The sequence below is a fragment of the Ixodes scapularis genome, unplaced genomic scaffold (genome assembly GCF_016920785.2).
Source record: "Ixodes scapularis isolate PalLabHiFi unplaced genomic scaffold, ASM1692078v2 PGA_scaffold12__126_contigs__length_90152505, whole genome shotgun sequence".
Classification (NCBI taxonomy): domain Eukaryota; kingdom Metazoa; phylum Arthropoda; class Arachnida; order Ixodida; family Ixodidae; genus Ixodes; species Ixodes scapularis.
Genome location: NW_024609838.1, coordinates 42,288,949 through 42,311,420, shown reverse-complemented (window position 1 = coordinate 42,311,420; position 22,472 = coordinate 42,288,949). Strand labels below are relative to the sequence as shown.

At 45.9% G+C, this 22,472-nt stretch overlaps 2 protein-coding genes across 3 annotated transcripts in view; one reads left to right on the top strand and one right to left on the bottom strand.

The window, feature by feature from the left end:
- LOC8023654 (oxysterol-binding protein-related protein 11) overlaps positions 1 to 9,323 on the top strand; it is a 32,116-nt gene extending 22,793 nt beyond the window's left edge. For both annotated transcript variants that reach the window (XM_029981357.3, XM_029981356.3), the window contains exons 16-21: positions 1,911 to 2,021; positions 4,003 to 4,157; positions 5,090 to 5,206; positions 6,718 to 6,879; positions 7,734 to 7,814; positions 8,697 to 9,323. In XM_029981357.3, coding sequence (XP_029837217.2) covers positions 1,911 to 2,021; positions 4,003 to 4,157; positions 5,090 to 5,206; positions 6,718 to 6,879; positions 7,734 to 7,814; positions 8,697 to 8,756 — 686 coding nt within the window. In that variant the 3' untranslated portion in view covers positions 8,757 to 9,323. The remainder of the gene's footprint in view (positions 1 to 1,910; positions 2,022 to 4,002; positions 4,158 to 5,089; positions 5,207 to 6,717; positions 6,880 to 7,733; positions 7,815 to 8,696) is intronic.
- Positions 9,324 to 11,215: 1,892 nt separating this feature from the next.
- The window catches only part of LOC8023660 (membrane-associated tyrosine- and threonine-specific cdc2-inhibitory kinase), a 33,321-nt gene continuing 22,064 nt past the window's right edge, over positions 11,216 to 22,472 (bottom strand). The window contains exons 9-13 of the mRNA XM_029981355.3: positions 20,815 to 20,974; positions 19,456 to 19,540; positions 13,063 to 13,149; positions 12,856 to 12,919; positions 11,216 to 12,507 (exon numbers count right to left, since the gene is read on the bottom strand). Of these exons, the coding sequence (XP_029837215.2) occupies positions 12,466 to 12,507; positions 12,856 to 12,919; positions 13,063 to 13,149; positions 19,456 to 19,540; positions 20,815 to 20,974 (438 nt within the window). The 3' untranslated portion in view covers positions 11,216 to 12,465. The remainder of the gene's footprint in view (positions 12,508 to 12,855; positions 12,920 to 13,062; positions 13,150 to 19,455; positions 19,541 to 20,814; positions 20,975 to 22,472) is intronic.

Genomic DNA, 22,472 nt, shown 5'->3' with positions numbered 1-22,472 from the left:
GCCTGAGTTCTTTCCCTTCCGTCCATGTTTTATCTACCGACGACAAGGAATCGTACCAGTTCCTCGTCGGGTCCTCAAGCTTCGTAATGGCGTTGCAGGACATCACCTTGTCAGTCTAATGATAGATGTCGGCGAGGTCGTCGATTCGTCGGATCCACGTGTCAACCGTCGGGCAGCTTAATAAAAGTGGGTTGAACAATGGTACCAGCCACGCCGTCTCTCCCACATTGGAGACAGGCGAAGCAACCGCTCGAGTCTGGAGAAGTGCCATGCCACTGACAACTTCTCTCACCGCCGTCTGGACTGTGGCCTGGACAATCGCAGTTACGTCCAGTGTTGAATCAGGTCCTGTTGCAGATGGAGTCGGAAGTTTGTTGCCGGTCTTCTCCCCTTTGTCCTTGTTCCTGCCATCTTTGTTTTTCGTGGCGGTCGAAGATGCTGCATTGCGAGTCACAGGACGCATCGTTGGGGTGACCAGACGATCGTTTTACGTTCGGGACGTTCATCCCACTTCTGGGTTGTTAACTCCGTAGATGATTTAGGTAAAATAACTGGCTTTATTGTGAATATAACGGCATGTTGAACGTCCGCTCTTCTCCACTGCCCGAGTCCTCCTCCTCTTCTGCTGGGTTTGTGCCGCGCGCCGATTCTGGCAAGGTAGCGCCATTTCGTGGCCCAGTGGCGAACCAAGCAAAAAGCGTCTCCAACTCAGTCGTCTGCAAACGCACCCAACCTCGACTGTGGCAAGCTTTTTGCTCTTAATCTTGTCAGAAAAAGAACTATGCCTCGAAATTTCGTGCAGTAAAACATGCCTGCTCGTTGCACGTTTGGAGAAAGTTTGAGCTTTCTTTGCGTAGGCGCCAATTTCTTTGGCTTGTTTTACGGCAGACGGTTCGCTTGGGACACCTTGTATAGATATATATATTATGCATCATTCTTTCACCGTCGGCTAGAGATAATTCCGACAGTGTTAAACACTTCTCGTTGGCAGCGTGTAGATTTGATCTTGAAAATACAGCAAAACTTTCGGCCTTATTACTTACGGGTCGGAAAGCCGCCTCAATGGCCCAGAGTCAAAGCGGATCCTTGTTTGGTGGGTTCAAATCCCCGGTCGGCGAGTTCGATCCCCGGTCAGGGTGCCCACAGTCCGAGGGAAACTCGTTGTGGGGGAAGGCACAGTGCGACAGGGATTTCGGTTGCACGTTAAAAGATCCCCAGGTGGTCGGAATCGATAGTCAGTCCTCTGCCGGAGCATGCCAGAGGCCCTTCACTGACTTGGCACCTAAAATCCTTGAATTTGGCCCCAGTAAATGACGCCAGTTTGTTCTGCAACATTCTGAGCCGTCGCAAGCGTATGTGGTTCAGTCAGTCACAATCAAACACAAATGTGCGAACGAGCCCCAAGTTGATTGTTCCACTTTTAAACGAGCCATAGTCCTCAGTCCTCTGGTCTCACCTAAAGCCCCCCCGATAGCGTTCACGTTTGGCGTTCCTCACAGGTACCACTAACCATTGTCGCGGGAACGAGCGAGACACGCGTCACGAGCGAGTGCTCCTCTGCTGTTTGCTTCCAAGGGCCGCTCATTTCAGTGCATCGCCACTGTTTGCTTCCGAGGGTTGCACGAGACACGCGCCTCGACCCGCGTTTGCATCTGACGCTACCATAGTATACCGAGCATCCACCCATTCCACAATATGCGCCCGCCGCTCAATTTTGTAGCGTTCGGCAAATACACAGAGGCCATGTCTTTTACATGCTGTTGACCTAAGGAGCACCCATCCCCCTGTTTGACGCGATTATCTCCAGGTTTTGAGTGGGCGCTTGCTCTGGATTTTACGGTACTTGCATACACAGACGCATCGAGGGGCTTTAGTCTGACCTCCTCCCCTCCCTGAACCCCTCTTTCCAGTGAGTGCCTTCTACGTGGAGTGCATGGAAAAGAAGATGTGTCTCGAAGCGTCGCTGGGCGTCAAGTCCAACCTGATGGGCAACTACGTCGGCATGCAGTTCCTCGGAGAGGGCAGGTGCCTCCTTGACGCAACATATTTAGACTAGAGGGTGTGGAGGGTGGTGAGGGCAGTCCCTGTTCAAATGCAGCTAACCTTGCCGAGTTTGGGAAGTAGCCTTGGTGACGTCACAGTGAGACATGACACTGTGTTGTCGTCTCAAAGGTGCTCTAGATGCCCAGTCTTTTATAAAGGCGATGCTCGTCATGCGATGTGCCTTTCTGCCTTAGTGGGGTAAAAAGGATGTCCAAGCACGAAGAATACACTATGCACGCTCTTCGTTTTTGGTGGATAGATGTGATCTTTGTTGGCCACATCTGGCTGTTTTAAAATTTAGGGGGTTTGTCGTGTTGCTGCAGTCCAGTGTCCTTAGTTATAAACTAATTCCAGGGCCACAACTTTTTCCAAACCTTGAATGCTAAAAAGTGTTTGGAAACAACAAAAACATCATGTCCGTCTGCCATAAAAGAGCACTCCTCTGTCTGTTTTGGCACCCCTAAAGAGGGAGACTTAACCCCTTAACTGGGGAGTGCATGCACCTCTATTTTGATCTTGAAATGGGGGAGTGCATCTAAAGACGCGCAACACTTCCTTTGGGTGGAGGAAGCTCTCCGTGGAACTTCCGCCAGTTTTTGAATGAGGTTATAGGCGCTGCTATCTATCAAACACGGTACCAAACACGCTTAGGTTCATTTGCACTTGCTGGTTGGCGAAATAATTTACTTTTTTTGTCAGGAAATAGGTTTTCTTTTTCTCATTCTGGAACATATATGCTTGGAAACGAGGCAAAGCTTTGACAGTTGCGGAAATTGCGATGTTGTTTCAGCGAAGTGACGATGATTTCGTGCATGCTCAGTGACAGTGAAACCTCCGAAATATTTACAAGTCAAGCCTGGCATTATATATATATATATATATATATATATACATATATATATATATGTATATACATATATATATATATATATTTTTTTTTTAAATTCATTTATAAAACACCCATCTTCATGACCTACCATATAAAGTCAAACGTGTAAAAATAAACAGCATCTCCACTTTTCTGTACTTTAGCACAGTTTGCTGCATGTTGTTCCTTTGCACAAAGTAAACCAATTCAGTTTTTGTGTGAAAAATATTTTTAAAAGATTTTTTTAGTGAAAAAGTTATTCCAAGGCATTGTCGCAAACCCCAAAAAATCTCTCGCTCAGGGGGTTAAACCTATGGAAAACAATTGGAAGGGAAGCAGTATCTTATTTCCTCTAATACCAATAAACATTTTCAAGAATGCAAGTCTAAAAAATTTTTAGACTCACATTGTTTTGCTTCATACTGTTGAGTCATACACCGCACAAACCGCAAACCAGATAAAATAGCTAAAAGTGTGTGGTTACAAATTTGGAGTTCATTTTTGCAGAAAAATGCTTTCAAAAATGAAAATACAGAGAAAACAAAAAGTTTCTTCATTACTCTTTGAGCGATTCTACAATGATCGCTCTGCTTCAACAAAGCAGTTGAGCGATATTCCGGCTGCACTAAGTGCAAGTCGTGGCAATACATGCGACCAAAGCACTTCTCAAAGCTGCGGGCTCGTAGGCCAGTGCATTCATAAAAAATCATAGCCCGAGCTGTGCTTTTTCCTTCATCACACTTCGACTATTTACCCACGGCAGTTTCCGTCCACCTTCCGTCGTCGGAGGCGTTGCTAGATGTGCACTACTTATTGGGCAGATTTCTTTGGCTACCAACGATGTGAAGCCCTTTTCAGATGCACAGCTGCATCGGGAGGTTCGGGAGAATACCATCAACAAACATTGATTGTGACCGTCAACCACTCACTTTGAATTCCCTTCTTTTTTCCTTTGGGCACTTATTCATCTGCTTAGAAAATTGGCCGTGCAGAATGTCTGAACTTTTGTTGCTTGGACCTCAGCATTTGTCCCCATCTTGACTTTAATTGAATCTCGTTTGATTGCAACATTTGTGTACCCGACACTGCAGTGGAGCTGCGTCTGCTGTCTTTGGACGAGGTGTACGTGATTGGACTGCCAACGATGTACTGGCGCTCGCTGCTCAACCAGCCGTACGTGGAGCTCAACGGCCGTGTGAGCGTGACCTGCGGTGATGCAGTCGCTCCCATCACATTTCACCCCAAGGCAAGTGACTCTGATCAACCTAGCAATATTGGCATGACAATTTGTTTCACACTGTTTGGAATGTGTCCCGGTTTGGTTTATTTACTACTAAATGCTGTCACAGTAAACTCATACTTGGTATAGTGCCTCAATGCATAGAAAAACATAGGGTGACAGTTTACCAGCATGGATCCCCCAACGATATTGGCATGATGTTTTGTGTTTGTAAGGATACCTTGATAGAATGGATAGTTGGACGAGTTGGTACTTATTAAATCTTGTAACAGAGTGACTAGACACAAATAAAAAGAGAAACTGGACAACAAGAATGCTTAGCAGAGCGTTTGTGTCGTCCAGTCTTTCTCTTTGTCCGTGTCTATTCACTCCGTTTCAGGATGGATGCCTTGATTTAGTTTTCGCTGAACATCGTCACTGTGAGCTTATGCTTGGTGTGGTACCTCAACACACAGAAAGACATTGGACGATGGTTCACCAGCATGTATTCTTGCGAGAATCCAATATGCGAGTAAATACGGTACGTGACATGAAACGCCCTGTAGAGTAAAACTTTTTTTATGGTGAGAAGTTTCTTTTCACGAAAAGTCTTCACTACATCTTTATCTTAACCATATCAGTATGTAAAATGTCTATATGAGCATTGCGAGTAGTGCAACTTTGTCACACTACATCCATAACTTCCATTCTATCAGCCTTTGCTGTACGGAAGCATTAGTATACAGTGCAATTTTAGTTGGTGCATAATGTAGATGATTAGGCTAGTTTATTCATTGTTAAAAGTACAAATAGTGCGACGAGAAGGACAGAGGAAAAGAAGACTTCGATGTTGTTGTTTTGTCAGTTTTCGTTTACTCTGTCCTTGCCGTTGCGCCATTCATATCGTTGAAAAAATGTATCACAAGGGTGTTTTAAATAGTTGCCCAACCGTTCCGCAGCCCTTCTATGGCGGCAAGTTGCACTGTGTGTCCGGAGAGGTCAAGTCCGGCAGCGGCGACGTCGTCTGCAAGGTGTCGGGGGAGTGGGACGGAAAATTGGAGCTGCAGTATCCAGACGTGAGTGGTCTCCTCTCGGCGGCTCGAATTTGCCAGGTGGCGGGTTAAAATTCCGGTTGACATGCCTGCAATCTGACATAGACTAATCGTGGACAACCCAGATTTTGGTTGCTCAGCAAAAGATCCCCAGTACCAGTTTGCCAGTCGATGAAGCCATCTCTGCCGGCGGCTGAATATGCTGCAGGAGGGAGTTTCTGGTCACATGACCGGTCCAAAGGGCAAGAAGTACCCAGCATTCCAGTCGATTCCATTCGGAAGAGTCAAGTCTCGCCCGTTGTTTTCTTTCGATTTTCGCTTACCACTACCTTCCCCAGGAATAACTTTACGTGCCACTCCTAAAGTACACAAATGCGGTTCATTTCACGTGCATTCGAGCCTCTTTACTTCTTTTCTGGGTGTGGGATCGGATCTTAGCGATCGACGCGAGGACAGAACTGTGACAGCCATTTGCCCGTCTTTGCGTCGACTATTTGACCTTGAAGGAGCCGCACACCGCAGCACAGGTATTTTTTGTTTCTGCATGAGGCTGAAATAACATGAATGAGTAACTGTAAGAGATTGGTGGAAATAGGGAGTTTCAACGGGGGTGCTTAGTGCATTTGCTAAGCCAGGTGAAAGTAGGGAGTTTCAAGGTGCTGAGTGCGTCTGCTAAGCCATAAAAGCTGATATTGACGAGTAAAGCTTTCTGAAACATGAGACGAACCTGCAAACATGGGGTGAGAGTTCCGGGGCAGTGTCAAAATTGCCACGGAGTCCATGGTTTTACCCATTTCTTTTTGTCATTTTCGCGGCAGCGACTGAAATCAAAAGAGAGATAGAGTGCATTCTGAATGTTACTGTGACCTCGTTGCGGAGTTGCAAATTTCAACTCTTTGGTACTGAAATAAAGTACTTGAATACATCCTTATCTAAAAATTGTGATCGGAGGGTATTCGTTGAGCTCATTGCCTCCGCTAGGGGAACATTCGTGGCTTATAGTTGCTCGCCAGAGCTATCAATCAATGCACCCAAGGTCATTGAAACAATTTTGGCCAATGATGTGCCCTTATTTTTGTCCTATTCATACCAATTAATGACCAAACTCTCTACATATACGGCTCTGCACCGGAGAACCTTGAGGGGTACCCTGCAGGTACACTGGAGAACCCCAGGGGGTACTCTGGGGAGCCCCTGAAGGTACTCTGTGGGAGCCTTTGAGGGTACTCTGGGGAGCCCCCGAGGATACTTTGAGGAGCCCCTAAAAGTACTTTGAGGCAGTGGCGTCACAAGGATCAGCAGCACTCAAACAATAACTCACCACGACCCCCCCTTCCCCCCCCCCCGCTCTTGTGGTCCGTCGTTGTGATGCCACTGCTGTGAAAAGCCCCTGAAGCTACTCTGGGGAGCCTTTAAGGGTACTTAGAGGAATCCCTGAGGGTACTTTGAGGAGCCCCTGGGTTCCTGGAACCCATTTGCTAGAGGATTTTGGTGAGTGGCGATTAAGTGAACCCAGTCCACGGCCGCGCGCGCAGGGCAACACCAGGGAGTGGCCGGTGAGGGAGCAGCATCGCCAGCACAAGCGTTGCCGTCCAGTGGACGCCCAAGACACGTGCGAGTCCCGCCGGCTGTGGCGTCCTGTCACGCAGGCGCTCCGCTCGGGGGACCTCATGCTCGCTTCGCACCACAAGTTCCAGGTGGGAGCATTCTATTTCTCCGACAGTTAGTGAAGTTTATCAATGCCTACAGTCCAGGACCGGTCATGATCTACAAGGGCATATTTCGGCTGAAGAAAAAAGTTTTTCTTTGGATAATTCACACCCGATGTCTTTATTGTTACCGCACAAAGAAGCTCGTGTCGTACAAAAATCACCACTAACATAATCCATTGTTCACAAAATCCGTCACGTATTATCATAATGAACGATTTAGAAGATACAGTTTTAAGCATGCTCAGTTCGTACATAGACTATAGCCCGGAAGATACGGTGCGCGCAGAATGTGCCGGGTGTTTGGCAGGAAAAAAAGCCGCGTTTTTCTCACTGCAAAAATAAGTTATGCATTACCGGACGTTCTGTCTCTGCCCAAATGTAGCTCTAACGGTTGGGACCGAGCACCGAAGTTTCAGAACTTGCTGTCGTCCCATTAAAAAGCTGCGAGCGGTTTTCTGAAATTTTTTGTAAGTAGGATCAGTTCGTCAGCAGATGCCATTCATCTCCACATACTGGTGGACTTCGCTAACCTCCATTTTCTCATTGAAAGTTTTAAAAAATTGCCTGTAACTTTTTAATTAGATAACAATAAGTTGCAAAACTCGCATGTGGTCCCAATTGCTGGCACTCCACTTGGGCAGAGACCAAGCGTCCAGCGACGCGTGGCTTATTTTTGCGGCGAGAAAAACGCTGCTCTGTTTCTTCACAAACGCCCGGTATTTTCCACAAAACGACCCTGCACTTTAATCAGTCTCCTGCAACAATGCCCTTTGAATGTGGCAGGACAATGTAATGTAAATAGGTGAAGACTGAGGTGACCCGTTGTCATTGCGATGCAGATTGAAGAGAGGCAGAGGGAGCTCACGAAAGGAAAGGATGCTGCCGAAACAGAAAATGGCCTACAAGCGCAGGACGCAAAGGTAAGCGTCTATTGCTCACTTGTGTTGACGCTATTACATTGATACGTATGAGGATATATAAAGCCAATTGTTTAGAGCTCGTGGCATTCTTGCAGTCGAGGCATCGAAGCTAAGCTAAAGGCAGGCGTTCAGCGACGACCATGGTTTCTGGTCTTCAGCATTTTTCTTGAACATAATTTAATGTGGCACATCAGAACATCTCGCGACTAAAATAAAATTTGCATTTATGGGCATCTAAGTTTACGGGGGTACGATTTCGGCATATCAATTTTACGGGAATATGACATAAGAGGAGCAAACTGAGGAAGTGCAGCTTTTTAAACGTAGTATGCGTTTGGTTGGTGGCTACATTTCTACTGTCTTCTAAATTCTGTGTGCACGGCTCTTCTGAGCCAATAAAAATTCCAATTACCGTATTTACTCGCATATTGGTCAATACGTCGTATAGGTCGACCCCCTAACTTCGGGACCCCCGAAAAAAAAAAAAAGTTGAAAAATATAATACCGGGATTCGCGTATTGGTCGACCCCCCAGTTTTGATGAGGCGATTTTTGAAAAACAGGTCGACCTATACGCGAGTAAATACGGTATTATGATTCTTATTAAATAAACTAACTAAATGGATTGGTTCACCAAACCATTGGCTTCGTAGTGCTTTGGTAGGAGACACGAGGAATAAAATAAATGCAGAATGGTCGGTCAAATTTTCTGGCATTTTTTTTCTTACCGATTTGCTGAAATAATATTAGCTGCTCATTTTTCCTCACTACCGAAAGCCGAAAACTTGCCATAAATGCGTTTCATTGTTACAAAACTTTCCTCTAACAAACCTTATCTGTATGGCATCACTAACACACTGTGTGTGCGGTTTCATTCTTGCAGTTGTTCCGACTCGAAGGCAACATGTGGAAGTACAAATACATCCTGAGCAAGGGCAGCTAGCCACAGAAGGCAGCCAGAAGATTTTCCGCTATTGGGAGAAGACGGCTGCGCGAGACACAACTTTTGCCTCCAGGGTATTATGAGGGGGCTTAAAGGCAATTTTTGTTACCATATTTAGCTATTTTCTCTGCCCTAAGTCAGCTAACGCAAGTGGCGAATCGGAACACGGCCTTCGTATGGTGCGAATTCATTCGTCAACTGGCTGTCGTGTAACCGAATATCAGGAAAGACATTTAGTACAAGCTTGTTTGTTGCGGCAGAAACTGGATATGCCTCCTTGATCGTGAAGCTTTTGTTTCTGTTTCTGCAGCCTTTTAACAAAATAATGAAAGTAAAAGTTATTTGTATATGCAATTTTGGAAGGAGGGGCAGGTCGAATTTCTGGGCAGGATTAATGGAATCCCGAGAATCTCGACGCAATTCATCGCCTCCCTCCACACGGGTAGCATCTCTAAGGACACGTCTATTGTGATAGACGGAAACCATATCACCTTTCTACCACTGCACCTTTTGTAAATGTTCTTTTATAAAAAAAACTTCTCTAATAAATTATAATGGCTTTGAAAAGCTACCGCATCACTCCTTTTTTTTGGGTGGGGGATGCGATAAGACTGAGCAAAACATTGTCTGCACACCTGCAAACCACACATTGGTAAACGTTTGTCGTGCCAAGAGTAAATGTTGGCCCAGCCAACGAAGCGGGTCGGGGAAAAAAAGGTGAGCTTTGGTTTACTTTGAGGTAATGTCTTTTGAAGGTCTAGTGGCAGCCACCATACTCCATCCACCCCTAGTCTGACAGTACGGTAGGAGGGAGCTATGCGCTCGCGGGGGAGAAAAAAGGGAGGCATGTAACATGTACTCCCTGCAATTTGAAGTATGATTAAAAAAAAGGTGTATGTCTTTTGAACTTGGAAATTAATAACAATTTTCTGGACAAGAGCAAATGGTGATACTTGCAACTGAATGCGAGTTAATTACATTTGACATTCAAAATAATTTCTATAAAACATAGAAACTACAGTTACTTATCTAGATCCTTTGCATGAAATTGGGGTATGCAGAATGCATTGTCCATCTTGGCCTCCTGCATTTTGTTGGTGCTTTTAGACTTTAGACCTGCATTCTGTATCGGTGTCCTAAGGTTTAGCGATTTGAGACCTCGTGTGTTGCTTTCTTTGAGTGGGTAGGACACGCACCACATTCTGCATCTGCCAACTTTATGCAAGCAATCGGGGCAACTTGCAAATTTTTTCACATCAGATTATAATTTTAATTGTCCGACTTTTCACTCGTCAACAAGGAACCATGACACGGTTCACTGGTCTCCTAGTCAGCAGCGTACGCAGGATATTTTTTGTTTGAAGGGGGGGGGGGGGGGGGGGGGAGTGAAATGATAGAGAACTCTTAAAGCTAGATTTGCAAAATGAAGGAGAAATGAGACTCCACCTGAAACATCAAGTCGCTGAGATTGAACTTGACTGCGGCATCGCTGTGGTGCCAGTCGGTGTTTATGTAGCTGTGGAAGGTTGAAGGAAAGAAGAGAAACAAGAAAGGAAAAGAGGTGTGTGCACTGAACTCGAATGAACCCGAGCTAACTTGACAGTGGCAGTGCAGAATGTTGAAAGCAGTTCGTTTTCTGTAGAAAGTTTGCTGCTGCATTTCTCTTCGAAATAGTGACACCTTTCTACTTTCTAGCAATACGCAACAGGAGGGAGAGGCTCCACAGTAACCAACATAGTAAATGTAAAAAGGGAAAAAAAAGAATGTAAAAGGTTGGATTACTTTTTTTTTTAGTAGCAGGGCCATGGCAGAGCGTCTGCTGGTTCTTTCGTCATTCTTTTGTTTGGACGGGTTTACGTCGTCCAACCTTCCTTCTCCTCTTCCCCCCCCCCCCCCCCCACCGGCCTTCCTTCTCTCCCAAGCCTACAAATTTCAGGGGGGAGGGGCTTTGCTGGTTTATTTTTTTGCGTATGCTACTGCTCCTAGTAATCACGATAGCGTCTCGAGCCCTCTGCACCCATCATAAAATCTATGCCAGTACACAGACGCCGAATGTCCAACGTCGAACAATGCGTTCATATGTCACCCTAGTGTTACGTGACATGACATGTGACCATGATGTTGCATTAAGTCATTGAGACTACCAGATCACATGACATCACTTGACCCCTCCTAAAATTTAGGTGACAATTTTTTTTTTTTTTTTTTTTTATAGCTTCTATGGGTTTTCAAAATTGGATTGAAAGGATCCTTTTTCAAGTTCTTTTCCAAGCTTAGTGCTTGCACGATCCATGACAAATCCCTGCACAGAGCTTAGAAATATGGTGTGAAAAGAGTTCTAAGACCCGCCAGCAGAAATTTTGCTCTCCAGCAGATATCCCCTGCAAAAACTTAGTCCTGTGGCGGCAAGAGTTTGATTTCCAGACGGTCTGGCAGTTCCGAGAAAGGACGACACAAACGAAAATGATCCGTCGCCATTTTATTTGCTCCATGCACCGAATTATAAAAACTTTACATCACATAAACAATAAAAACAGAACTAAAAGCAACTGCACGCGGCAGCGAGGAACAACACGAACACACTGCATGCGCGGTTTCGCTATTGCAGTTATTCTGACTCGAAGGCAGCGCGTGAAAGTACAAATACGTCCCGAGCGAGGGCGGCCAAGCTCCGTTTCACATCAAGTCCGCCCGCAGCCGATGCCACAGTTCTACGAAGCCGATTGAGTGGCTCCAAAAGTGCATCGTCGTGGCACTCGTTGTCCTTGTGCGTTTGCTAAATGAATCGTGCACGGTGAACGCCGCGTGATCCTGCGCTTTTTGTTTTGCGCGATTCCTATGGCCGGTGACGGCACGCACACTAAGATGACGAGTGCCGCGAAGGTGCACTTTTGCCACCGCTCGACTGGCCTTGTCGGATTGTGGCATTGGCCGCGGTTGGGCTCGACACGAGACTGAGTATGGCCGCAAAACACAGCCAGAAGGTTTCAACAGAGGAAAGACGGTTGTGCGATGCACCTCTTTCGCTACGGAGGCACTATGAAGGCATTACATTAATTTCTATTACATTTAGCTCATTTCTTTGCTCAGAATCTACTAACTGCAAGCGATAGACGAGACCGGGGCCCCCGTACAGTGCAAATTCGTTGGCCGACCGACCGTTGTGCGACCGAAGTTGAGGAGAGACGTACGCACGCATGTTTGTTACAGCAGAAACTACTAGTATACATCCTTTTTGATCGTGATGCTGCCAATTTTGTTTCGACGGCTTTTTAGGAAAATGGCAAAATCTGCACGATTCAGGGGGGGGGGAACGGTTGAATTTTTCTACCGGCGCAAACGCTTTTACAAAAATCCATACTAAAAAACTTAAATTACTAAAAATGGTTTGTTAATAGAAACTCTTAATAAATTATCAACGCTTCAAACAGCTGCCATATCGCACCTTTTTTTTTGTAAGTGCATGGTTGTCCAGACATTAATGTGACGAGACACAGGCAAAACGTTGTCTCCATGCTCGCATAGACTGCCGCACGTTGGTAAGCATTCTTCGCAACGTGACAAAAGGTCGGCACAACCCTGACTTAACGAAGAAGGCAGGGTGAAGAAGGCGAGTTCGACACACACGTCCTGGAAATGTCTTGTGGAGCCCAGTGGCAGTGACTAGTTCCCGAAACACACTCCGCAGCAGAAGCTCCATCCAGCTCTTTCACAGGTCTGGTGAACTACCTGCAGCCAATTCTTCAAATGCCTGGTGGAAGGGAGAGAAAAAAACGCATCAAGCACCTTCAAAATTTTTATTTAAAAATAAAGGATGTCTATCCTCTAAACCTAAAAACCAATAACATTTTTTTAGGCAAGTGCAATTGGCCTTTTTTAGAGATGAAATATAAATTACTAAATGATTTCTACGAAACACTAAAGCACAGTATATGGAGAAATGTCATTCCCAATTCGCTTCACAAACGAGCTTTCACAAAACGGTGCTCTTTAGTAAGACCATTTCGCACGTAACATTTTGTCGCACCCTGCGGGATCATCTCGGATCCACTTGAGTAAGATTTGGAATGCAGTCTATGTCTGCTCCTTCTCTGCCTACCTGGAACAGGTTCTTGGGTTCCATGTCAAACCAAGTGTCCTCGAGCTGATTGGACAGCCGACTCCTGCAAATGGCAGTGTTGGGTCAACCCAGCGTTGGGTATTTTTCCAGGTCAAACCGCAGGAATGAGAAAACGATAACTCCGCTGCACTTCATAACATGCCGCAACGGACACCACGAGCCACTGGGACCAACTAGAGTCCTCACCTGCTAGACGGCCGCTGCGGTGAATCCAGCCATGGCGTGCTGTAGAAACGCTGGGACGCGTTGGCATGAAGGGGCTTTGGGGTAGAGCTGTCAGACGTGCAAACGAAGGGAGAAAATAAGAAACAATTAGACTGCGGAAATTTCGCTGGTCACTAGTACGCCTCCCACACTTTTCGAGCAGTTTCAAATATACCGCATTTCAGCCGTCCGTCGGTCACCCATCTGTCAACGAGTCACAAAGCTTGATGCGCAGTGGGGATAACAGATGTGCCTGTTGAGCTACTCTCTGCTACCGCGTCATCTGCTAGCGAGCAGCTATAGTATCGCATTTTTCAGACTATAGTCCGCACCCGGTGCATGGTCTGCAATGCAAATTTGGGGTCAAAAATAAAAGTTTTGATGCGAAAGCAATAGATGTCCCATGGAGCGAAGCCGGCGTTGTCTGTAGCAGCAAAAGACTGCACCTAAATTCCTATTGGCTGTGCGAAACGGCACCTAAATTATCCTGAGCAAAGTGGCACATATATTCCCATTGGCTGCGACGCGTCATGTGGCTCCATAGCAACGGCATCATCGTTGCTAAGGGGCCAGTTGAACCGCCGACGGTGCAGTGGGAGGGGGGACATGGGGACGTGCTGGCCTGACATTAGGCCTAATGTTACACTTTAAAGCGGCGATGCAACAATTTTTGTACTTTGCGCAAATACTGCTTAGAACGGATCCCTGACGTTCTAAGCAGCCCCAGGCAATATCCCCCAGGCAATAGACGTCCCAGAAAAAAATTAAAGAAAACTGAGCAGAGTTCACTCCCTCAACTCGTAGCCAGAACAAGCGACCACGTGATCTGCAGCCGATTATATGCCGCCAATGTTGATCCATAGCCACGCGCTGAGTTCCAGACACTATTATGGCTCGGCTATTGTCATTGCAGCGATTGGACACGGGCCAGTACCCGAATGCTTCTCGAGCTAGTAATGATCACGAGCCCAAATCGAGTGCCCACGCAATGCTCGGGTCCAATCTATCAACCGCATTCAAATATAGTCATTGGAGTGTACTGAAATCCCCATGTTACGTCATCAAAATTTGCAAAGGAGAGATTGAATGAAAATGATTGCTCTTGTCCTTGAAATTACACCGCAACAAAGGAGTTTCTTGGCCAGTGGCATTGCGTGCTATAATCCTCGAGTCCCACTTGTGCCAGTAAGCTCGTGTAAAGTGAAAAACATTCCAATTGAATATCGTTGCACCGCTCCTTTAAAGGGGCCCTGCATTCATATTTAAGCATCTACCTTTTTTGCGGTTTCCACGTCTCTTGGGGTTCGGGCAAGCCAGCGGGCACGGAGAGAGTAACTAAATATCAGTGTGACATATTTTAACCGGACGATGTGGAAACCTCCTCCACCGACGAGGGCGACCAATGTTGCCAAAAGCGCGCAATATGTGACATCTTTGTTTGGTCCTAGGCTTACTACTGATCAGAGCAGCTAAAAGCTTTTCTTTAGTCGAGATCCAAAATACAAGTGTCGCGAACCGTTTCAATTATGTAAGAAAGTAGTTTTTGTTAAGTATTTTAGATCAGAAAAGAAACAAATGCAGTTTAGAAAGTACGGAAACAAGAAAAGACCCGTCGACAAACCCGCCACCAAGCAGCGGAAAAAACGGCGCATACTAGAAAGGGCTAGTGGGATGAGGCGCCAACGAACGGCGAGCGTAGAAAGGTCCCAGATGTACGCGGCAGCGCTGCAGTCGTATGCCGGATCGAGGATCCGACCGGTTCCGAGCGTTCCAAAGGCTTTCGGCACGGGCTTGGCTGGTGATTTGGCCATTTGGCGGTATGGCAGCACGAAGTGGCTCCCGTTCTTAACTGATCTTTACCCCGTGTTTGCTGTCGTTTGTGGCCAATGAAGTGTTATGCCGAATTGGTCTTTAATCGCGAAGCAAAAGCAACGCGAGCCGCCCTGGCCGCCCGCTTCATACAGCCTATCCAACACGTGCTTTAGTGGCACCCTCTCGAGCCGTCGACACGGAGTGCGGCAGCCGTGAGCGCTCGATGAGCTCACTTCTCCTCCTCTAGTTCACGGCTACTCAAGCCAGGACCTACAACGTCATGAAGGAGGTTATTTTTTGCTTGTTTTTGTAATTCTAATTTGCCTATAACTTTTAAAATAAAGCGAAATTTGAGAAAAGAAAAGTTTCATTAAGTTACTACGTTCAGTGCGCTCAGGTTCGGTGCAAATTAAAAACCAGTCAAAAGGTTGTTGCAGGGTCCTTTAAGATCAAACGTCGTCAACTGGTACCCGCAGCTAGGGCGATGATGATGAGGACACGCGATTTCAGCATGTGCCGTGCCAAGCTTTGCACTCCCGCTGCTGCCTCACCCAGCGGTGCAGCAGTCACCAGCAAGCCGCGGCGGCTTGCGTGGCGCACCGCCGCACTCCTTGCCGGCACTGTGGCTGCTTCTGGCGGCGTTGAATTGGACATTAATGCTTTCGCATTCACAACTCATAAGAAGTGCTTCAGTGTCCTCGAAATTTTTTGCTTAGATGGTCCGCACCCAGTGCCTAGTTTGAACGTAAAAATTATCATACACAGCACACCTTGACGAATGCCTGCTGTAATAGCCCACGAACAAGCTTGAATCATACTTAACTAAACATTCATATGCTCTGCTATTCATAAAATCCTTCACATCTTGTCACAGTGAACGATCTAGAAAAAAACAAATCATTGTAGACAGTCCACATAGGGTAACGTTTCAACTTTTAAACATGTACAGTCCGTGGACTATACACTGAAAAACATGGTACTTTATTTCGTTAGAATTTGGCAAATGGTGAAGACTACGGCCCCTGTGAACCAATCGGCGTGTTGGAATGAGGCCCGTGACAAAGTGTCGCTGGAAGGCACCCCTGCGAAGAATTGTTGTGTGCTTCGCTTTATCACTCTGAATGGTTCGACGGGCCAAGGAATTCGCGCTCTGCCAAGTAACAATGAAACGAAGCACGTCCTCCATTCAGCTCTAGGCTGACAGTGCGGTGGAAGCTAAGGGCTCGCTGCACCAGTTGTATGCCCATCTTTTGCCCGCCCACACCCAGGCACAAAATCTAGGTCGGGTGATGGTCAAGGAGGCGGTCGATTGGTTCGGCGAGTGCATAGCTCCTACTGCATTGTCAGCTTAGGGGTGAACGAAGTATATCAGACGGCATGGGAGACATCTGCTATACGACAACCAGGTCCGTCCGCTCCTTGCATTAGGATACTGTCGTGTCGCGGTCCTGAGCTCCAATTAGAGGACAGAGAGCACTAAAATGTGGCGTCATCGGCTAGTCGTAGCAATGGCTGCCTTGTCTTTCCTATGGCCATTCGAAATCCACCATTCTTTTACAAACAACGACTCTGCCTTCGAAAAAGGACAGAGGAGATAGTTAAAGGGGTACGTTGTTGTTCGTGAGGAACTACCGGATGCTACAACAAACAAAAAAACTTGTGGCTGCGATGTTTTTTATCCACGGAAGAAAACGCCGTCTGCGGGGACGGAGCTTTGTGGTACACATCATCCGTTCCTCTCACCCTTTTGCACCTCCTCTCATGTGCGGGGAGGCACATTTTGGTCGATTTGCTGCGTAACCATTCGCTAAATTACCCGACCACCAAGAAGCATGCTGCCATTGTAGTTCCTTGCGCTACATGCACCGGCATTCGTAGAAGTAAATTTTCTAGAGCAAGAATCAAGCGTGTGTGGCATGTTCACCTACATTTCTAGTATCTACTTCATGCTTGGGTGATAAACAACTTGCTAAATCCCCCAAGCGCCCCCAGCCTGCACTCAAGGAATCATAGGAACGGTGTTCCTTCATTTCCCTAGTTGTCGGTAATTTCGACCAATTCAATGCTTACATACTTTTTAGTGTAATTCGGAGTCATCCTGAACAAGTGTCACGCAAAACATATAAAATAGCGCAAAAAAGACAAGGACAAGAAGTATAGCGCCTGTCCTGTCTACTTCTGGTCCTTGTCTTTTTTGCGCTATTTTATATGTTTTACTAAGATGAACCAACTAGCCCAACAACGTACCCTACTAAAGTGTCATGTAGAGTCCAAAGACATATCATGTCACTTTAAATTTCTCGTCAATGTCAGGGGTTGTTATTGGGCGGTTTCATTTGGATTCAGGTAACGAGATGCAATCATATTTTTCATTTTGCTTCAAATTTCAATATTTCGTGGCACACTTTCCAAGAAGAACAATTCTCTTTTATTTTAATGTCCTGACATGTTTAGTTTCTGAGAAAAAAAAATCTCAAAAGAAGCGGGAAAAAACAATGAAATTTTGACGATTGTCATGTGTGGCGTTTTTGAATCTCTCTCAATCTCGAAGTATTCAAAAGAGAGCATCTATATTTTTTTAGTGTGATATATGTGCAAGTAGGTAAGACGACATAACTACGATTTATTATTCGTCGCTCCAATTTTTGTAAAAATCCCGAAACATGCCTCCGCGAACAACCGTGACCTAAAATACGGATCCTTTTTTTTTTTGAGTCGACTATGTTTAGTATTTTTTTTTTAATAATACCACGTGTAGAACCTTTCATTGCCTGTCAAATTAAGCAAAGTTTGTGTTTTTATTATGTAAGAGTACCAAGAAATAAATTATGAAACAGAGAAGGTTTTCACTTTTCAATCAATTTCAGCACGCTGTATAAAAGAAAATAATTTTTAAGTTTTTTTTTCGCGTCGCGTTTTTTTTACACTTTTTTTTCTAGCCAGATTACACTGCATTAGAGGTATATGCACTGGTTTTGAGTTTTAAGCCTCTAAATATGCTAAAAAAAAATAGAAAATACCAATGGTGGGTTTATGGGTTAAATTGACGATTATTGTGTGTGGCGTTTTTGAATCACTCACAATCTCAAAGTATTCAAAAGAGAGCTTCTATATTATATTGTGCGTGCCATCCACCCTTACACTTGACCAAGCTGCAGAAATCTTACTTTATTATCATTTTCGTACAGCTTCTGATGTCAACTTAGAAACGCTAAAAATGCTATTAACAGCCCCGCTGACTCCGAGCTAAATCATGGTTTTGGTTGTTGTGAATTCTCGGCTTTTTGTGAGCCACCGAAAATTGGAATTTCCTTTTCCTCGCGTAATCCTCGCATCCTTGCCTGCAGTGGCAAAATCCGCCTGCTAGCGAAACCTGCATGATGCACGCGCGTTCTACACCGCCCACATTTTCTGCCACCGCGCCGCTCTGTTTGGCCAGAGTACTTTAATGCTTCAAGCACCCTAAGGCACCCTAAGCAGCCTAGCACCATCTCTCAGACGCTAGTCACACTGTCGTTGAGCCGGTTTCGCGTGCGCGCAACTAGATGGCGTTTGCGCAGCTCGCGGTCGTCGCGTCGCCTACGACGACCAGCGATGCTATGATTATTAGGACTGAGGTCGTTCTCAGCGACGTAGATAAGTCTTAACTCAGACTGTGTTTGCAAATTAATCTTACTTTGCGTTGAACCTGCGGTTTTATTATTATGGTAAGTCCTGTATTGGTAGTTCTCAAACCTTGTAGGTAGCTGCTAGCACGAGAACCCCAATTTGCAACAGCTTCGTTTTTTTTAAGAGCACTACGTTTTCATGGAAAATTTTCCTCGCGTAATTCTCGCACCCCCCAATTTTCCATCGATTTTTAGCAAAAAAAATTGTGAGGATTATGCGAGTAAATACGGTATTTGGCAAAAGATCTGCTAGTTGAAATTTGATGTGGTTGCGAGAAAGTCCGAGAGAAACGTGGGAGCGTGTCAGCAATGGGGAGACTGTTGATCCACCAAGAGAATGTATGTACTTGCCCCGCTAATACACCCTCCCGTGGTCCTAGAAGATAATGGAAAGAGAGTGTTAGCGATAAGAGCTGCACTCCACTGCTGACACTCTCTTTCATGGCCTTGCTCGCTACTCTCGAAATAACGTCGGCAAGGAAGGCCTGTGGAGGATACCTGCAAAAATCTATCGCTTTAAAAATTGCCCTGCCCACAATCTACGAGACAGCGAAATGCAAGGTGGTCTCGAAGTGGCAACGAATGACGTCGCACGAGCTGGCGTGCCATGCCACCAGACGTCGCAATTCCTTCATCGGTGCTGCGAACACGAGCATCACTGTCGTTACCGCGTCCCAACTTTTAGATGCTGAAGCTTCCGCGGACTGTCAAGCCGGAGAACAACCTGCAGCGGAACCGGCGTCTGCCAAATCCACCACTGCTGCTCAGACACCATCGCCGGGATTGTGGCCGGCGACAACGTGACACGAGGGACCCTTTTTTTAGGATGCAGCAGACGCACAAGTCGGAGATGCGCTCCAGGCACCACAACGTCGAGCAACGCCTAAAACCTAACCTGATGAGAGGCGAGACTGTTGCGCCGTGCCTGCTGTCGTTCAAGGACGTGCCCAGCCTGAGAGAGGAGTCCTCGAAGGTGTCGTCTGCAAAAGGGAGAACCGTGTCAGCGCCCCAAATCTATGAGACGCTCCTGCAACTTTTATATGTGGAAGGGCTCTCTACGACAATTTCTCGTAAGTAGTGCGTAGATTTGATCTCGAAAACACTGCAAAAGGACTTCCGGTCTGGTTACTGAAAACTTAAATTTTGTGCAAACCAGATTTTTATAAATTTCGCGATTTGACAAATGTTCCAGAAAATTAGTCGCATGAGCTCCTCCTCACCCCGCAGTTATGAGTGTGTGGAGCACCACTTTCAGTCGCGAGATATAGTGCTCGCGAAATGTGCCCCAAAACCTGCACCGTGCTGAATTGCGTGAAATGTCCCGGCACTACCCGAAAGACGGCACCGATGTGCCAGCTTTCTCCCTTCTCGTAAAATGTTAACTGCAAACACGGCGCACTAAAGCTAATTCAAATGTAAACGTGCGAGCCAGGTTTCAGGGGGCAGCTTTCGTACACGAGAACCAGGAAACTGATACAGATGTCCCTACGGGAGTTCTAAGGCACCTGCTTTTGTGGACGTAACAGAGGGAACATGTGGGAAAATTTTCGATGAGGCACTACTTATAGCCGCCTCTTTACCGTAGTCGCGAACAACGTAAGAAACACAAGGTGTGGCATTTAACAAACAATCCGTTTTAGTGGCCGATTTTCGTGGAGACCTCTAAAGTTTCCGCACAATGTTTGGCTGCAAAGAAAAACTGACCCCAAAAGGCATTACGCCCCCCGGGAACCGTGTAAAAGACTTTGTTCCCTGGCAGGATTTGAACCTGCCACCTTGAGATAGTGAGCCAATGGCTTTGCCCACTAAGCTATCCAGGGTCTTTTTTACAGCGGAGCTGTTAAGGGCTAGATTCCCTAGGATCGTGTCCGGTATCAAATGCCTATCGACACTAACGTGCCTGGACAGCTACCGCCATCTATAAGCGACAGCGGCAAGCACACAACTAGTCTAGATGCCACCATCGCTCGTAGATGGCGGCAACCTTTCGAGCAATCATAGACGAATGGATAGTTGGGCGTGTTCGTGGAAATTCATCGTAGGAAACAGCGCAAAAAACAGATGACGACAAAGAAAAAACACACGTAACGAGCACAGCGCTCGTCACCTGTGTTTCTTCGTCCTCGTCTGTTTTGCGAGCTGTTTCCTACTCTCTTATCAGTTTCGATTTGGACTCAGGATGGGTCGGCCGCGCTCCCTTTGGGAATCCCTGGGTTATACCATGTGCCCGTGTAGAGTGTGGACATGTACCAACCGTCGGAGAAGCTGTCCTCAAACGACTTGTCTCTCTGCGGAATGCTCTTAGGGTTCAGCCAGCATAAAGGCAGCCAAGAACTCCTTCTAGGCAACAGCTTCCTGGCCATTCGGCAGATCCAGAGCCAGAGCAGCAGGAACAGCTCGAAGATCCACGTCACCTGCGCAAGAAATGTCCTTTTACACTTGAAGTATAATTTTTTGCAGCCTTTCTGGCTGCAAAAAACCAGGCTCAAGGGACCTTTCTGGCAAATCCCACAAGGCCTCTCGGTAACCCCACGTCGCACCGCGGGAATAAACATGTTGCAAAACATGCAGCACCATCTGTGGCACTGAAAGGAGTGCCGGCAACACCTTGTTCAGAAATGGCTGGAGCAGACGACGGAGTAAACACAGGCAAACAGAAAAGAGCAGGCAAGCAACTGTATTACCCTTCCCTCTTTTAGTGTCACGAGATGAATGCTGTGCAATCAAGGAGAGCGTACAGGATTTCGCAAGCGGCCTCTTGGGAATTTTCTAAAATGTCTATTGCGGGGCCGTTCCAATGCAAGCCCCTGTCAGCTCGTACACTCCGTACATCCAAAAGCAACTCAATCCCTCCGCTTTTACCAATGTAAGGTCATAACACAAACAAACAAAAACTGAACAACCCTGTTGCCATTGTCACGCTTTCTTTGCACTCTAAAATCGCAAAATGCCAAACCAACATGTACATCAAATTGCTGTAATGCACGGAGAAGACTGTGGGGGACGCTGTGTATTGCCAGAATGGTCTATTTGGCATTCCCTACCACCAGTGCTGGCAGGAAATGAAAGGCCCCCTGCTCTTAGCCTGTGTAGCTTAAAGCCCCAAGTTCAGCCATTTTCTTTCATTTAATTTCATTCCATTGTGACGTTGGAAAACAAGTCTTGTGCAGGTTGAGCATGCTGGATAGAGCAGTTCACTTTAAGCCAACTTTTACAACTACCGACAGAAAAATGACTACATATCGAATTATTTATGCTTGCATTGTTTTGCCAACCGGAAAAGCTAAGAAAAGTTAGAGTAATAAAACTGTCCCTAGACTAAATCAAAAATCCTCCAAAGCACTTACAATTAGGGAAATGTCCCTGCAGTTGGTAGCATTGCCCGCAACAACTCCCCAGCGAATTTTATATTAAATACTGCATGGCCATATATACAGCGTTACATACCCAACAGCAACAATCCACCTATTTGTTTCCTTCTGTCAGTACAGGGGCCGAATTAAGGTCAAAGTTAGAAAGGGTATATGTACTGTAGTATTTTGAGAAATAGCCCACCTAAAATCGAAAGCAAAGTGAGTATAAAAAAATAAACTAAATTTTGCTGTGCAATAAAAAAATTTTTTAAAAACACTAGTTTTAAATTTTGTGATTTTCGAAACTTGTGATCAGGGATGGGCAAAATACATGCAAATATGTATTGAAATACAAATACAAAATACTTCAAAAATGTATTTAATTACAAATCTAATTACATTTCCAAAAAAGCATTTAAGTACAAGATACAAATACAACCAAATGTATTTGGTTTCCTCCAAATACTTTCCCAAATATATTCCTCAAAATTTGCGTCAGCGACTTCAGGGCACCTGCGACGGGTTTCTGGGTATCTCATTTTAATTTTGCATTGCACAC